The sequence below is a fragment of the Gastrolobium bilobum genome, unplaced genomic scaffold (assembly GCF_033153095.1).
Source record: "Gastrolobium bilobum isolate Gb01-03AN ecotype WA unplaced genomic scaffold, APGP_CSIRO_Gbil_v1 utg1409, whole genome shotgun sequence".
In the NCBI taxonomy this organism is placed as follows: Eukaryota; Viridiplantae; Streptophyta; class Magnoliopsida; order Fabales; family Fabaceae; genus Gastrolobium; species Gastrolobium bilobum.
This window is the reverse complement of record NW_026898052.1, coordinates 73,411-87,678: the sequence shown is the minus strand read 5'-3', so window position 1 is coordinate 87,678 and position 14,268 is coordinate 73,411. Positions and strand designations below refer to the sequence as shown.

Here is a 14,268-nt window from a genome sequence, read left to right as displayed (position 1 = left end):
AAGTCTTATAATTATAAAATTATCCACAAAAATAATAAAACTAAAAAAAAAAAAAAAAACTTTTTTGAGGACACCTTTAATTTATTTTTCTTTTTAAATATCTTAAAAACTAAGAAATATATATTATTTTAGGAATCATTTTATAAAATAATTCTTTCCCCCAAAATCCCTTTTGTCCCTGTATTTTTCAGCTACTCTTGCAAGCGCACCTTTGCAGGTGCCAGGTTGCGTCGCTGCTATCCATGGCCAATTGCTGGGTTAGACCCTACTAGCTGCCTTTCGATCCATCATTCACATTATTCATATTCCATCATTTCCATCGCATTTCTTTTTTTCGAAGTTCATTTTTGAGAAGCTGTTGGCTCCACTAATTGATAGATAAGAATACTTCCTCAACGGATGACTATTGATTCGAAATCATCAGAACCCCTAAGATGTTAAGTCAGATAATAGTGAAACCAGCTCAACAACCCTGTAACGTTTCTAAATTCCACCTTCTCCTCCCACGATTTTTGCTTCAACATCACGCGCTCACGACCAATGTGGCGGCGGAAGACGCCACCGTAGCAAAACTCGTGCTTGATTCAGACCCTCGAACCATCTCGGAAACCCTTGAGAAACCCGATTTCCGATGGAGCCCAGAGCTAGTGGACAAGGTTCTGAAGCGCCTGTGGAACCATGGACCCAAAGCACTGCAATTCTTCAAACACCTAGACCGCCACCCAACCTACATTCACGCCTCTTCAGGCTTCGATCACGCCATCGACATCGCAGCCCGCATGCGCGACTACAACTCAGTATGGGCCCTGGTGGGCCGGATGCGCTCCCTCCGTCGGGGCCCAACCCCTCGAACCTTCGCGATCATCACTGAGAGGTACGTCTCCGCCGGAAAAGCCCACCGAGCCGTTAAGGTTTTCCTCTCCATGCACGAACACGGTTGCCGGCAGGACTTGAGCTCCTTCAACACGATCCTCGATGTTCTGTGTAAGTCGAGACGAGTGGAGATGGCTTATAACTTGTTCAAGGTGTTCAGGGGTAGGTTTAAGTGTGATAGTGTTAGTTATAACATAATCGCTAATGGTTGGTGCTTGATTAAGCGAACGCCCATGGCGTTGCAGGTGTTTAAGGAGATGGTGGAGAGGGGAATCACCCCAACGTTGGTTACGTATAATATATTGCTGAAGGGGTATTTTAGGACTAATCAGCTCAAGGAAGCTTGGGAGTTCTTTTTGGAGATGAAGAAGAGGAAGTGTGAGATTGATGTTGTTACTTATACCACCATGGTTCACGGGTTTGGCGTTGCTGGTGAGGTTAAGAGATCTAGGAGGGTTTTTGATGAGATGGTTAGAGAGGGTTTGGTTCCTTCTGTTGCCACCTATAATGCTTTGATTCAGGTTTTGTGTAAGAAGGACAGTGTGCAGAATGCCGTGTTGGTTTTTGAAGAGATGGTGAGGAAGGGGTGTGTGCCTAATGTGGTTACTTACAATGTTGTTATCAGAGGTTTGTGTCATTCGGGTGATATGGAGAAGGCTGTGGAGTTTATGGGGAGGATGGAGGAACATGGCTCACGGCCTAATGTTCAGACTTATAATGTTGTTATTCGGTACTTTTGTGATGCTGGGGAGATTGAAAAGGGTTTGAACATGTTTGAAAAGATGGGAAATGGGTCGTGCTTGCCCAATCTGGACACGTACAATGTTCTGATTAGTGCAATGTTTGTGAGGAAGAAATCAGATGATTTAGTGATGGCTGGGAAATTGTTGATTGAGATGATTGACAGACAATTCTTGCCTCGAAAGTTCACGTTTAATCGGGTATTAAATGGACTTGTTCTAACAGGAAATCATGATTTTGCAAAGGAGATATTAAGAATGCAGAGCAGGTGTGGCCGTGTTCTTCGGCATTTGAAATTGTGAAAACTTTTAGTGTTGGATTTGGTTCATGAGAACATTGCAGAGCGCAATGGCTTGGATTATTTGATGAGTTTTGCTGGCTTATGGATGAAACATTGGAATGTCAGAATACTAAGGGCAGTTGTCCCTTTCTATGTATGTGGGCTTCTTGATGATCCTCTCGGGCCTGGTCCATGTATCCGCTTATAGGTTGGTCCAAATGTAGGTCTGTCTTCCATAGCTTGGTCTCCTTTAGATTTCCTCCTAAGTGTGGGGGCTTGCAGGGACATACATCTCACTTGGTCATACCTTCAACAGAAGGATATTGATATTGGGAAATGGGAATGGTTGCTATTTTTGTAGGAGGAAATTATAGCAAATGTACTTAACGACCAACTTCTTAGTTCATGCCTGTACAAGGAGACTGGTTTTCTACCAGTCGTGATGGAATTCTTCAGGCATGGTTGCTTTCGGGGGGGGAAGGGGTGGATGCCAATAATAATGAATGGCCAAGCCATTATGAAGAGGAAAACAAGGTTTGTCCCCTAAAGAAGTGATCCTCACAGGACAAGAAAATTGCATTTGCTTATGCATGTCTCAGAATATTTTCCATCATAATATCCAAAGTACTTGGTTACTGGGCAAGCAATGTGAGGTGACCTTTATTTGCATTAATATTAACTTGTAATATTGTAGTGGATAATGCATACACACACACCACTTCACAATTTATTTCTGCATACTTATTCTGTTACATATTCCAAATATGAGATGTAATCTTAAAGATTATGTTTGGATTGATGAAAAGTGATGGAATGGAAGGAAATGGAATATAAATGACATTAGTTATTACTGTTTGGATTATTTAAAATAAGGGGGAATGGAATGGAATTTGTTGGAATCTATTTTATCCCATTCCATCCAATACCTCTATTTCTCTCTCTCTTAATTTGCCAGGTATAAGATGGAACAAAGTCAACTAACTTTTAAATTACTCATCTCCTTATCATTTTGTTTACTTCTCAAACAATGGAATACAAACTTTCTTTCATTTCGGCATAATACATCCAAACAATGGTATGGTAATTTTATTTCATTCAATTTCTCCCTTTCTCTTCTGTCTCTCGGGTCTTGTTTCTTGTATTTTTCAACACTTTCTATTGTAATTGTTTGGTTGACTTTGACTTGCACTTTGTCAAATCTAGGGAATATGTATCTGCCAGGATATTGTCAGCTAGAAATGAGGAAGGTCGAACAAAAGGGGAGAACCCCATCAAACTGGTGACAGATGGAATTAGGCAAGGAGATCAAAGCAGCTACTTGGATTAAGCTGATGCAGCTAGTGATGTAAATGGGGAAGATGCTATTGATGTTGATGACAATTATGGGAAACTTGCTAAATCATCTCATGTTTCTGATCAAGCATCTGCAACTATGGTAAGTGATATATTTGCCTCTTGAATTTTCTGCCTGTTACTTTGTGCATTATGGGTAAGGTTTCTGGTTGTACAAAATAAATTATAAATGTGTATGTTTATGAGTTGGTTGTCCATCATCTATCAAATATAATATTTAGTACACTTGAGTGGTGCTGGTGCATGAATTGGTAATCCTATAAGGAGTTTAAATTTAAGATCTGACTGCATGCATTGATAGCTTTGACCTACTTAATTCTTAATTGCAAAAAAAAAAATCATGTATAGGTTTGTGACATAATACCATGGTAATCTAAATGTATAGGTTTGTGTCTCCATCATGAACATATCTTAGACCAGACTTGTATGTATTTCTGGTTTAGACACAAAAATAGTTTATGCAGCGTGCAATCATGGCAGGTTTATATACAACATATGCTTGTTCAATCTTTTTTCTTCTATTTATTTTTTTGGCTTTTATATATATGTTTCTTTTATTGTCTTAAAAAATACTAAAATAGTGAGTCTGAGATGATCAAAATGAATAAAAGCTGCTAAATTATACTTTATTTTATTTGAACTCTTAATCCTAGTCATGTATCCTGGACCATACTCATGTAATTTCAATAATTTCCTTCCCTTGGTGGCTAGCTCCCCAGTCCCTTTGCCCTCACAAATTTTTTTGGGTCCGGCACTGCTATGGTCAGATATCCCAACAAGACATACAGGAGGTGTAAGAAGCATTTTCTAATTCCATAACTCAAAATTGGTCCACTTGGAGTTTGCATATATCAGGGTATTCTATTTGAAACTATAAACACCATCAGTTTTTCACTCATCCTCATGTGGTTGGCCCATCTGAAATTAGAGGGTGATACTAAATTACCAAGCTGGACAATTTACTTTTTATCAACCTCAAGTTTATTTATTTGTTAATAACTGCCTAAATGAGTAAATCTAATTACTTCATAACTGCACTTTCTGCCTGAATTAGAAGGTCTAAGTTTTCTTGTTTATCATCTATAAATGCATCTGATACGATACCACTACCACCCTCAAGGACAATTTAGGGAAAGCAATACAGCTGTAACTGCTTGCAACTGATTCTCACAGACTGAAGAGGGTAGGAAGAGCAGGCAGAAGTGGTTGTTGGTTAAGTAGGAGAAGGAAGATCCAGAAGTGGGTATCTGGAGTCTTAGCTGGAACTTGGGTTTGGGAGATTGTAGAGCCTCTCCAATTGCTCTATGTTATCATTACCATTTCTGTTGCTTGTAATTTCCTTAGTTTTGTTTATTTAGTTGTCACTTGTATCAATTTCCTCAATTCCCTATACTGTTGAGACAATTCTAGTAAGACAATGTCAGTTTTCCCATCCGTATCATTTTTTTGTGTTTTGGAATTGTTGTTAATGGTTGGTTCTTATCAATTGGTATCAGAGCTCTCTGATCAGGGGAGCTTTGAACCATGGACACATTAAGAAGAAAACTATGGAGAAGGGAAATTCCCAAGTTCTATGGAGAAGACAGTGATGCTTGGGGATGGTCAATTTATCTGGAACAATATTTTCAGGAAGAGAGAGTCCATGAAGATGAGAGGTTGAAAGAGGCAGTGAGGGGGCTTAGAGGATATGCTTTCAGTTGGAACGAATGCTGGAGTTGGCTCAATCCAAATGCAACTTGGTGGACGTTTTTAAAGGCATTTCTAGAGAGATACCAACATGAGATTTGTTTGGAAGAGGAGGATGCAGAATTTGAGTTTCAGAAGCCAAAATTTGAATATGAAATGCAGATAAAGTCTATGTTGGGAAAGCCAGAAATCATGAAAGGAAATGAGGAGAAAGAGATCGTGAAAGAAGTTGTCAAAATCATAAGGTTGATGTCCTAAAAAGGAAAATAGAAGAGGATGAGCAAGATATGGGTATTCTTGAGAAGGAGACAAAGATAGTATACAGAAATCAGCCACTCAGTTTTATGACGACAAAGCACAAGGAAGGGATACGAAGTGAAGGGAGCATAAACGCGAGGAAGACTCTGAGTGCATAGGTATTGGTGATGCTACAACTGCTGGTGGTGTTGATCAACCCACCATCATTACCGGAACCACCAGACTCGAAGCTCCAAGGGAGGGAGGAGAAGTTGTCGCGCCATGGAATAGGAAGGCTGATGCAAGTGGGTAGAAGCCTAGAGGCAATGCATGATCAAATTAGTTCGGACATGGGGTTGGGTCAGCCTCTAGACCCACCAACTTATTATAATCCAGTCCTAATCCAACCTATAGTTTCTGGTCTATAGGAGAATTGGGCTTGTGAGCCTATAAATCCGTTTGGACGAAGGGGACTCAAAAAGGGGTTGAGTGATCAATGCAATAGACATTTGTCTTTGAGGGATGAAATTGTTAAGGATTGAAGGCAAAAGGGTACAAGAAGAAAAGATATGAAACAGAGATTGAACAAGAAAAGAAAGAGAAAGATAGAGCAAGAGAGTGAAATGTACACAAAGCGTTGGTGGTTGCATCTGAATTGACAATTTTCCAAAGATTTCGCTGCTCTACTTCGATCTGCAAAAGTAAGAATGGTGAGTCCAACATTTATTTCTTGGTGTGTATGAAGCACCGACACTTAAAAAATCTTGACGTGTCGTGTCCGACACTTTTTGACACTCACCGACACTCTGACACTCCAATACTCGTTGCAAAGACTCAAAAAAGGTTCAAAGGTTACGCTGCGTTGCATTTTGAGTTCCAATTATTAGATTCGTTAGATTACGATTTTATTGAGTTTAATATAAACATTTGGGATATCTTATGTTTCTTTGCAAAATTGATGGGTATTATAAGTTTAGATTTATTTTTTTGTTAAATTATTGAATACTAAATATAATATACACTACATAAATTAAAAACATTATATAATATCAAAACGTGTCCTGACGTGTCGAAATTTAACATTTTTTAGAATTAACATGTCGGAGTGTTGAGTCGTGTCGTATCCCATGTCCCGTGTCGGTGTCGGTGCAACTTAGGTGTGTGCAGAGGCCTCTCTTGCTGGTTGCACTAGATTTTCTACTTGCTATAGTTGAGTTTTTTGTTCCAGCCTTCAGCAGTGTGCTGTCTTATGAAGAACACAATAGGTCCCACTTGTGGGAAGCTGTCATCATGGATCAGTCAATTTATAGGCAACCTTTTGCTGAATTTTCCCTCTCGCCTCAAAAGCCTTTAATAGTTGATGATGAAAGTTTTGATCATTTCATTTATGATAGTGATGGTGGAAATCTATATTTAAAGGATATATAGGATTTTAATCTCTTAAAAGCTAGCTCAGAGGCTATAATACACGTTGGAAGTAGGAAGAAGTTACAATTCAGAAATGTTGTTATTAATGGAGGCCTCAATTGGATTCTTGCGATTTTCCTGGAGCAAATAGAAGCTATTCAGTTTTAAAGGATGATCATGTATACTTGGAAGGAGTAGTTGTAAGTCTTCAGCCAAGGTCCTTCAGAGGAGGTGTGGATGAAGCATCATGTCAGAATAATGCAGTTAACATCGCCATAATGTTGATTATTGAGCTTTAGGCTGTTGGTCCCGGTCTTACCTTTTTTATCACATCAAAAGATGTAGGTGAATTATTAAACCTGTCTAATAAACTTCTACATGCAGAGTTGGATGCATTTTGCAGGCTTGTTTTGAAGGGTAATGATACAGACCTTCAACCCAAATATAGATCAATAACAGAGAATCAAGTGTTTTTGGCCTGAATAATCAGGTTTTTCATATATTGATGAAATTCAAATGACAATTACATGGACTATGACAATTAACAAAGACAGTTTAACAATAAAAGGAACAATTACAAGATCTGGAAATGCTTAACAGTAAAGGATAATTCTAGAGAAATTCTAGAGCCCCTAGTCTCTCCCAAATCACCCTAAGGTGCCCAAAGTTCCAGATGCCCAAAGATACCTCTCGTCACTTTCCTGCTGCCTTTTAACCATCTCCCCTCTCTCTTTGCCACCTCATCCATTCTAACAGAATTGGAGCCTTCCAACAACCTCACCTCTAGAATATTCCCTTTATGAGCTGAGTCATCCTTCCCAAATAATTCCCTGTGGCAATTCTTAAGATAAATCATTAGTGGGGTCCTATCAGGTAACATTATTAAGATGAGTGCTGATGTACTTGGTTTGACTATGGAGAGTATCCTTGAAATACTTGAATGCTTCTGGGAAGACCAATATACATTTGTCTGTTCCCAATCGGTGACTACCTGAAACCACTAGACAAGCCACTAACAAAAGGGATTATCATAATAAATACCAATTCGTTAACAGTCAAGACACTCGTTAGTTTCAGATTTGGCTGAAGAGGATGGGGTCCCATTGGAGGTTATATTGCTTCATGTATCAGTTGGTCCCAACATTTCAAGCAGTGGGACTTGGGAGGGGGTTCCGTAGGTTGATCCTCACCTTGAGTACAAGGTGAGAGTTTTGGGAGGAGTATTGATACGATACCACTACTACCCTCGAGGACAATTTAGGAAAGCAATACAATTTACTTGGGGCCTGTTTGGATTGGTTTCCAAAGAAAGTGCTTTTTATGCTTTGTTTATTTTAGAAGTGCTTTTTACAAAAGGTAAAGCTATTTTGATATTTAAAAAATATTTGGTTGTTGACTTATGTTTTTTTTAGTGGCTAAAATTTTTAGCTTCCAAAAATAGCAGATTTTTGACTTTTTTTTTGTGCAGACATCGAAAATGACTTTATAGTGAGAAAGATTTTTTTTCTGAAAAAAAGCCCATCCAAACGAGCCCTTAGCAAGACAGTTGTAACTGCTTGCAACTGATTCTAACAGACTGAAGAGGGTAGGAAGGGCATGCAGGTAGGAGAAGAAAGATCTAGACATGGGTATCTGGAGTCTTGGCTGGAACTTGGGTTTGGGAGAAGGTAGAGCCTCTCCAATTGCTCTATGTTATCATTTTTTGTTGCTTGTAATTTCCTTTGTTCTGTTCAATTAGTTGTCACTTCACTTGTATCAATTTCCTCAATTCCCTGTACTGTTGAGACAATTCCAGTAATACAGATATCACTTTTCTCATCCATATCATTTGTTTGTGTTATGTAATTTGTTGTTACTGGTTGGTGCTTATCAGTATCTCTTGCCGAGTGTAGATAATAATTGATGTCTAGGTCCGTTTCGCAAATTGTGAGGGAATGCGGATGCTCATAGAGGGGAGTTGTCATAGAGATGCAAGAGAGGACCCGACTTCGTGCAAGATGGGTTTCTAGCGGATATTCCTTGATGGTGATGCTTATAATATCTACACTTGCATTAAGGAGGATCTACCATATTATTCCTATAATGGTTTTATATTATGGATGTAAACCTTTATGTCTCTTGATTTCTTAAGTTTTATAGTATGTTTGATTCTGATTAATTTTAGGAGAAAATCATTTGTGTTTTTAAGAAGCTTATTTGGCAAATTTTGATTGAGTTGTTTTGAATACAAAATAAGTTAATTTTTTTTGGTAGTTCAAAACAAGTCAATTTTAAGGACATATTTAATTGTTTTGTTCGACTTACTAATAATTTGCTATTAGGATGAATTATTAGGGTAAAAGATAAAATTTATTTGAGTTTGGTGTTTACCTTTTTAAAGAATATATAATTGTGTCATTTTAAGTGAAAAAGAGATATACAATAGAAATCATGGGGAAGAAAGTGAGTTTTTTTTTTAATTTAGATTTTAAATAAAAATACTAATTTTAACTAAAATAATCATTTTTTGAAAGGATGAACATTTTTTCTAATTTATAATAATAATAAATTGTAAAAAAAATATGAGAATTTCAAAAAACTGATATGAATCATAAGAAAAAAGTGTTTCATGATAGTCTTTAGCTTTTAGATTTTTTTATTATAAAAATTATTTATTTATAATAAAAGTTTTTATAAAATTATGTTTGGTTAAATTTTTTTTAAGAAAAAAAAAAGCTTAAAATAAAAGATATCAAACAAGTACTTATAATTGGTAGCAGACTCTTTGGCCAATTTTGTGAAGTCTTGTAATCATTCTGTTTGGCTAGAGGACCTACCACCCTCTTCTATTGTTTCTCTTTTTGAGTGTTAATGTTGTGTAAGTTATATTTATAGTCCCTCCCACGCTTCTTCCACTTTTGCCCCTTCAAAATACTATAATATTTTCCTGCAAACTAGTGCGGGATCACGCCAGCATGGTGCAAAATTGCGCCAAAGTTCTGGGAAATGGCCTAGCAGACTGGTGCGAGGTCGCGCCAAAACTCTGGAAAATGGCCCAGGGGGACTGGTGCAGCTCAGCACCACTACCCGTACGGATTCACGTCAACAATCTTTTAAAATTCCGTGTTCTTCTTCTTTCTCCCTATATAAACATAACAAATAGGTGAGAAATGTCATTGAAATGGAAAAGTCAATATAATAAGCAAATATTTATATAAACTGCTCTTTTATGACTTAATCCTTATCATTTTTAGCTTGGAAAACTACATATGCCAGAGGCACATTATTAACTCTACAACCTCCTTTCTTTTCTTCTCGAGTAGCTAATTCATTAAAGTCTCCAGCCACCAACCACGGCTCATTACATTGGAGACTAATATTAATCAAATCGTCCCAAAGTTCTTTTCTTATCTCTTCTCTAGGGTTTGCATAAACTGCAGTGCAAGAGAAAGAGGGGAAGAAAAGACTCTAGACTTTAAAATGAACAAATTGCTTCTTGTGTTCTAAGATTTCAATGAGACCAGCCTCATTATTCCATATAATCCAAATACCCCCTGAGTATCCTTCAGCTTCTTGAACAAACGAGTGCTTAAAACCAGATTTACGAATAATGTCAGTAGCTTTTTGACCATTGCATCGAGGCTCTAAGATTACCACAATGCAAGGCCTATGCTTACGAGTGAAAAGAGATAACGATTTCTGAAACTGGGGTTTTACTGCTCCCCTACAATTTCAAAAGAAGAGATTCATCAGAAACTAGAATGAGCGCAAGACTCCGAGGTTCTTGCATCCTCCAATCTTGAAACATCCCCCTGGTGTTCTTTATCCACATCCATGCACATAGAATTGGTTGGAGTTTCTGCGATTTTATTATCGCAGCTGTTAACATCATCCCTGTTTGGACCCTTTCTATTAAATGTGCCATGCAGATGCGCTTCTTGCTGAGAATTTTGATTAACTTCTTTTGTTCTATTTCCCTGTGCATGCTGAGCTTCTTTCATGGGCATATCAGTCATAGAATTGACATTTGTTGAATAATTTTGGATCTGCATTTGGTCTTCTTGTGTATGCTTATGGATTAGACGATGTTGGCTCACGATTGAAAAGGAAGCAACATGATTAGGAGATTCTGTTTGATTAACCTTAAGAGTATCTTTGGGCTTTCTGGATTTATTCCATATTTTTGGTGGATTTTCAATCTGTGAGGGCCCCATATTGTTGGACATTGGCTGAATACTTAGGTTATGATTGTCCTCATTATTAGGAATATCAGTTGAAGCTGCAAAACATGATTGTAAAACTGCCTTTTTATCACCATGATTATCGCTAATCATCACCCTTTTTCCAGTTTTCTTTTGTAACGTCTTTGTAACGGTGCCAGGCTGGCCTGCAATGGCAGTTTGAGATGATTGTCGGATTCTTCGTTGACGGTTGACCACCATCCAAGGTCCCAGGCCTTTGTTACGACTTGGTTCAACTTCCTCTTGTTGGTTTGCATGTAAGAGGATGTGATCTTCACCATGGGACTATGGGTCTTTGATGCTTCAACGCAACATTATGTGTTATGTCTGTATATCCCACAACCAAAACAAATAAGGCCTAATCCTTCATACATAATTTGCTTGGTAAATCCTTCTCGAACATATTCGCCCTTCAATGGCTGAGTTAGATCCAATTCTAAACAGATTCTTGCAAACTTCCCTCTTACATGAGCGTTTGTGGTGCTGTCCACTTTAATCAACTTTCCCATCCAATCCCCAATCCTTCTGAAGAAATCTTCATAATAGAATTCAAGAGGAATGTCTGGTAATCTAACCCAGGCAGCAATCTTAGCAATTCTGGCACCATTAGGTCTGAAGGCTGGTTTGCACTTCCTCAACGATAAATAATGACCCAGAACAATCCATAGACCACCATTTAAAGCAAAATTGAGATCTTCCTTATCACTAAACTGGATTACAAAGAAATCATTACCAACATCTGTGACATTGATTTTGCCTTTTCCCAACGATAAATAATCACTCAGCCGAAAGAGTGATTATTTTTTGGGTTTTATAAGAGTTATGTTGTAGGAAAAGTGATTGTGTTATGTTATAGAGATTCGTTTTGCGTGCTGAAGTTTTTTTTTTTTTGCTGCGGGCCCCACAAAATGTTGTGTGTGTAGGAAATTTTTTGTGGTCATGTTAAATGATAGATGATAAACCCTTATTTTTTTTCTTTATAAACTCCATTCCTATTTTCTTCCCAAGGAGTTTAACAATCAGAGCCTTTTCCCAAGGTTTCTGCATTCTCTTTCTTGCTCTTAAGTGAGAGAAAAACATAAGCAATATATATTTTGTTATGGGAAAAAGTGGATTTTTTTAAATTTAAATTTTAAATAAAAAATACTAAATTTTGTCTTTTTTTCACTTCAAAGGACATAACTATATATCATTCAAAATAACATATATCTTTTTCTTTTTAAATATAAAAAATAATATCTACCCTTCAAAAAATCGGATTTAATTATTTATTGTTTGGCTGGCATTTAATTATGGGAACAATATTTTTCATTTTAAACAACATAACTGAAACTTGTGTTTTAGTTTTAGTGGATGTTTATTTATTTATTTTCTCTTCCAAAAAAGAAGAAGATAATATTATAGAGGATTAAAAAGGTCAGAATTAACTAAAGGGAAAAATGTGTTTTATTTTAAAGAATGTAAAATTGTGTTATTTTAAGTGAGAGAAGGAGATAGATAAAAGAGGAGAGAAAGTGTACAAAAAAATATAAAAGTGTGGGTCTAATCTCTTTGTGAGAGTGAAATGACATAAGTTCTGTCATTCAAAAGGATAAACATTTTTCCTTTAATTAAAAGGGGCATGATATACTTACCACAATTTTTTTTTATCACTTTTATAACTAACCTAATCACCGTTGATTTTCGTCAACATAGCGGTTATAATTTATTGAGAATGAATAATTAATTAATAAATGCGATCCATAAATTCAATAAATTATAATCGTTAGATTGACGAAAATCAACGATGATTAGATTAATTGTAAAGATAATAAACTTTTTTGGTGATAAGTATATTTATTCCCAAATGGAAATATAGTAATTTCAATTAAAATTTACGTCTTTTCAAATGATAATTTTTTTTTTTTCTATTGGCTGCTTGCAAGGTATCGATTTGTGTGCGTGAGCATTACTCCCCGTGTCCTTGCCTTGGTCCTTATCCTGCTGAAAGTAGAAACCACCAATAGGACTGCGAGTTGCGTCTCCAGGAATTTAAATAATGGTTTTAAGCACATTTATTATCTGGTAAACTTCCCTTTCCCTTTCTCTTCGTCGTCTTCCCTTGCAAGCTCTATTCCCGTTTCACCTTCGCAAGTTGCAACGCTACTATCCATGGCCAATCGCTGGGTTAGGCCCGAGGTTCGTTTCGATCTATCTTCCTCTTTATTTATTTCTATTCCACAATTTCTATCGTTTTTCCTTTTTTATGGATTTTACTTTTTCTCCGTTTACTTTATTTTTTTTTAAATTGCGTGGGTGAAGGTATACCCGCTGTTCGCGGCTGTTGGAGTTGCTGTCGGGATCTGTGGGTTGTCGCTGGTTCGTAATATCTGTATCAACCCTGAAGTCAGGTCTCTCTCTTTCTTTCCTGTGTTGAAATTGCGCTTTTTTTTAGGGATTTTTTTTTTTTTGGTGATACCTTTTGATCTTTGAAATTATTGATTTTTATTGTCCAAAAATCCGGGATGCTGTGAGATTTTTCTCTTGTTTGGATTGGATCGTTTGAATTATCAGATATTAGGGATTAAGACTAATTTTTATTTTTTATTTTTTGGGTTGAAAAAAATTTCTGACTTGTTACTTTGACCCTTTGTAATTATCTGAATTATTTAGTCACCAGAGTTGCTATTGTTAGTTAATTCATTTAGTATTTGATTATTAAAGGAATATGTTGGACAATATTTTCCGTGTATTTAAGGGTGAGCAAGCAGAATAGAGCTGCAGGAGTGTTGGAGAACTTTGCTGAGGGAGAGAAGTACTACGAACATTTCGTGAGGAAGTTTTCACGCAACAGATCGCCGGAGATTATGCCCAACATCAATAGCTTCTTCGCTGGTCCAAGTGGCAATTAAATTGCTTTGAATTAACAAAGGTTAATCTGAGATGTGAACTCTTTTATGTTGTAGTCTGTTTTTACTGTACGTGCATCTAGAAAACAAAATATGTGGTTCATCTCTTGGGCTGAACAGCTTGTATACTGTGCTGTGGTTGAGAAGAAGAACAATCCTGTGTTTGATGCATTATATTACTTGTGGTAGAGTGCAGACAAGGTTGAAACTGGTATTAAAAATAAATGTTCCTATTCCGAGTGTGTTAAAATTTTAAATCCTATGTATCAATTCTAAACTACTGAACCCTCCCAGTGCCGAAATTTATTCAATGGAAGATGATTGTTTCGTCAATGTTTAAATATGTGTGGAACATAGGATTCCTGCCTTGTTTCATACATCTGATATAATCTAAATACTTAAAATGCAGCTTATGTAAACCAATGACGCCGCTGGAGCTATCACACCTCCCATTTTTTGTGGTTGTGATGAGTAGGACTGATCACCATCCAAACCTTTTGTCTATACAAGATAACAATTGTTGGGTCAAAAAATGCTGGATGATGATATAATTAAGTAGCAGGAGAGTGTTTGGATGAGTTTT

General features: G+C 36.9%; 2 protein-coding genes across 5 annotated transcripts; both read left to right on the top strand.

The window, feature by feature from the left end:
• Positions 1-258: 258 nt before the first annotated feature.
• On the top strand, positions 259-8,735 carry LOC133312453 (pentatricopeptide repeat-containing protein At1g74900, mitochondrial). 4 transcript variants are annotated; one of them, XM_061513650.1, is made up of 3 exons: positions 259-3,329; positions 8,046-8,244; positions 8,470-8,735. In XM_061513650.1, the coding sequence occupies exon 1, from the start codon at positions 435-437 to the stop codon at positions 1,914-1,916; it is 1,482 nt and encodes a 493-aa protein (XP_061369634.1). In that variant the 5' UTR covers positions 259-434; the 3' UTR covers positions 1,917-3,329; positions 8,046-8,244; positions 8,470-8,735. The 4 variants fall into 4 exon arrangements, with proteins under 4 accessions (XP_061369634.1, XP_061369635.1, XP_061369633.1 ...); XM_061513651.1 differs by lacking the exon at positions 8,470-8,735 and having other exon boundaries at positions 259-2,547; positions 3,098-3,329; positions 8,046-8,336; XM_061513649.1 differs by lacking the exon at positions 8,046-8,244.
• Positions 8,736-12,816: 4,081 nt separating this feature from the next.
• LOC133312455 (uncharacterized) lies at positions 12,817-13,942 on the top strand. Its single transcript, XM_061513652.1, has 3 exons — positions 12,817-12,975; positions 13,099-13,187; positions 13,535-13,942. The coding sequence occupies exons 1-3, from the start codon at positions 12,949-12,951 to the stop codon at positions 13,686-13,688; spliced, it is 270 nt and encodes an 89-aa protein (XP_061369636.1). The 5' UTR covers positions 12,817-12,948; the 3' UTR covers positions 13,689-13,942.
• The last annotated feature ends 326 nt before the right edge of the window (positions 13,943-14,268 follow it).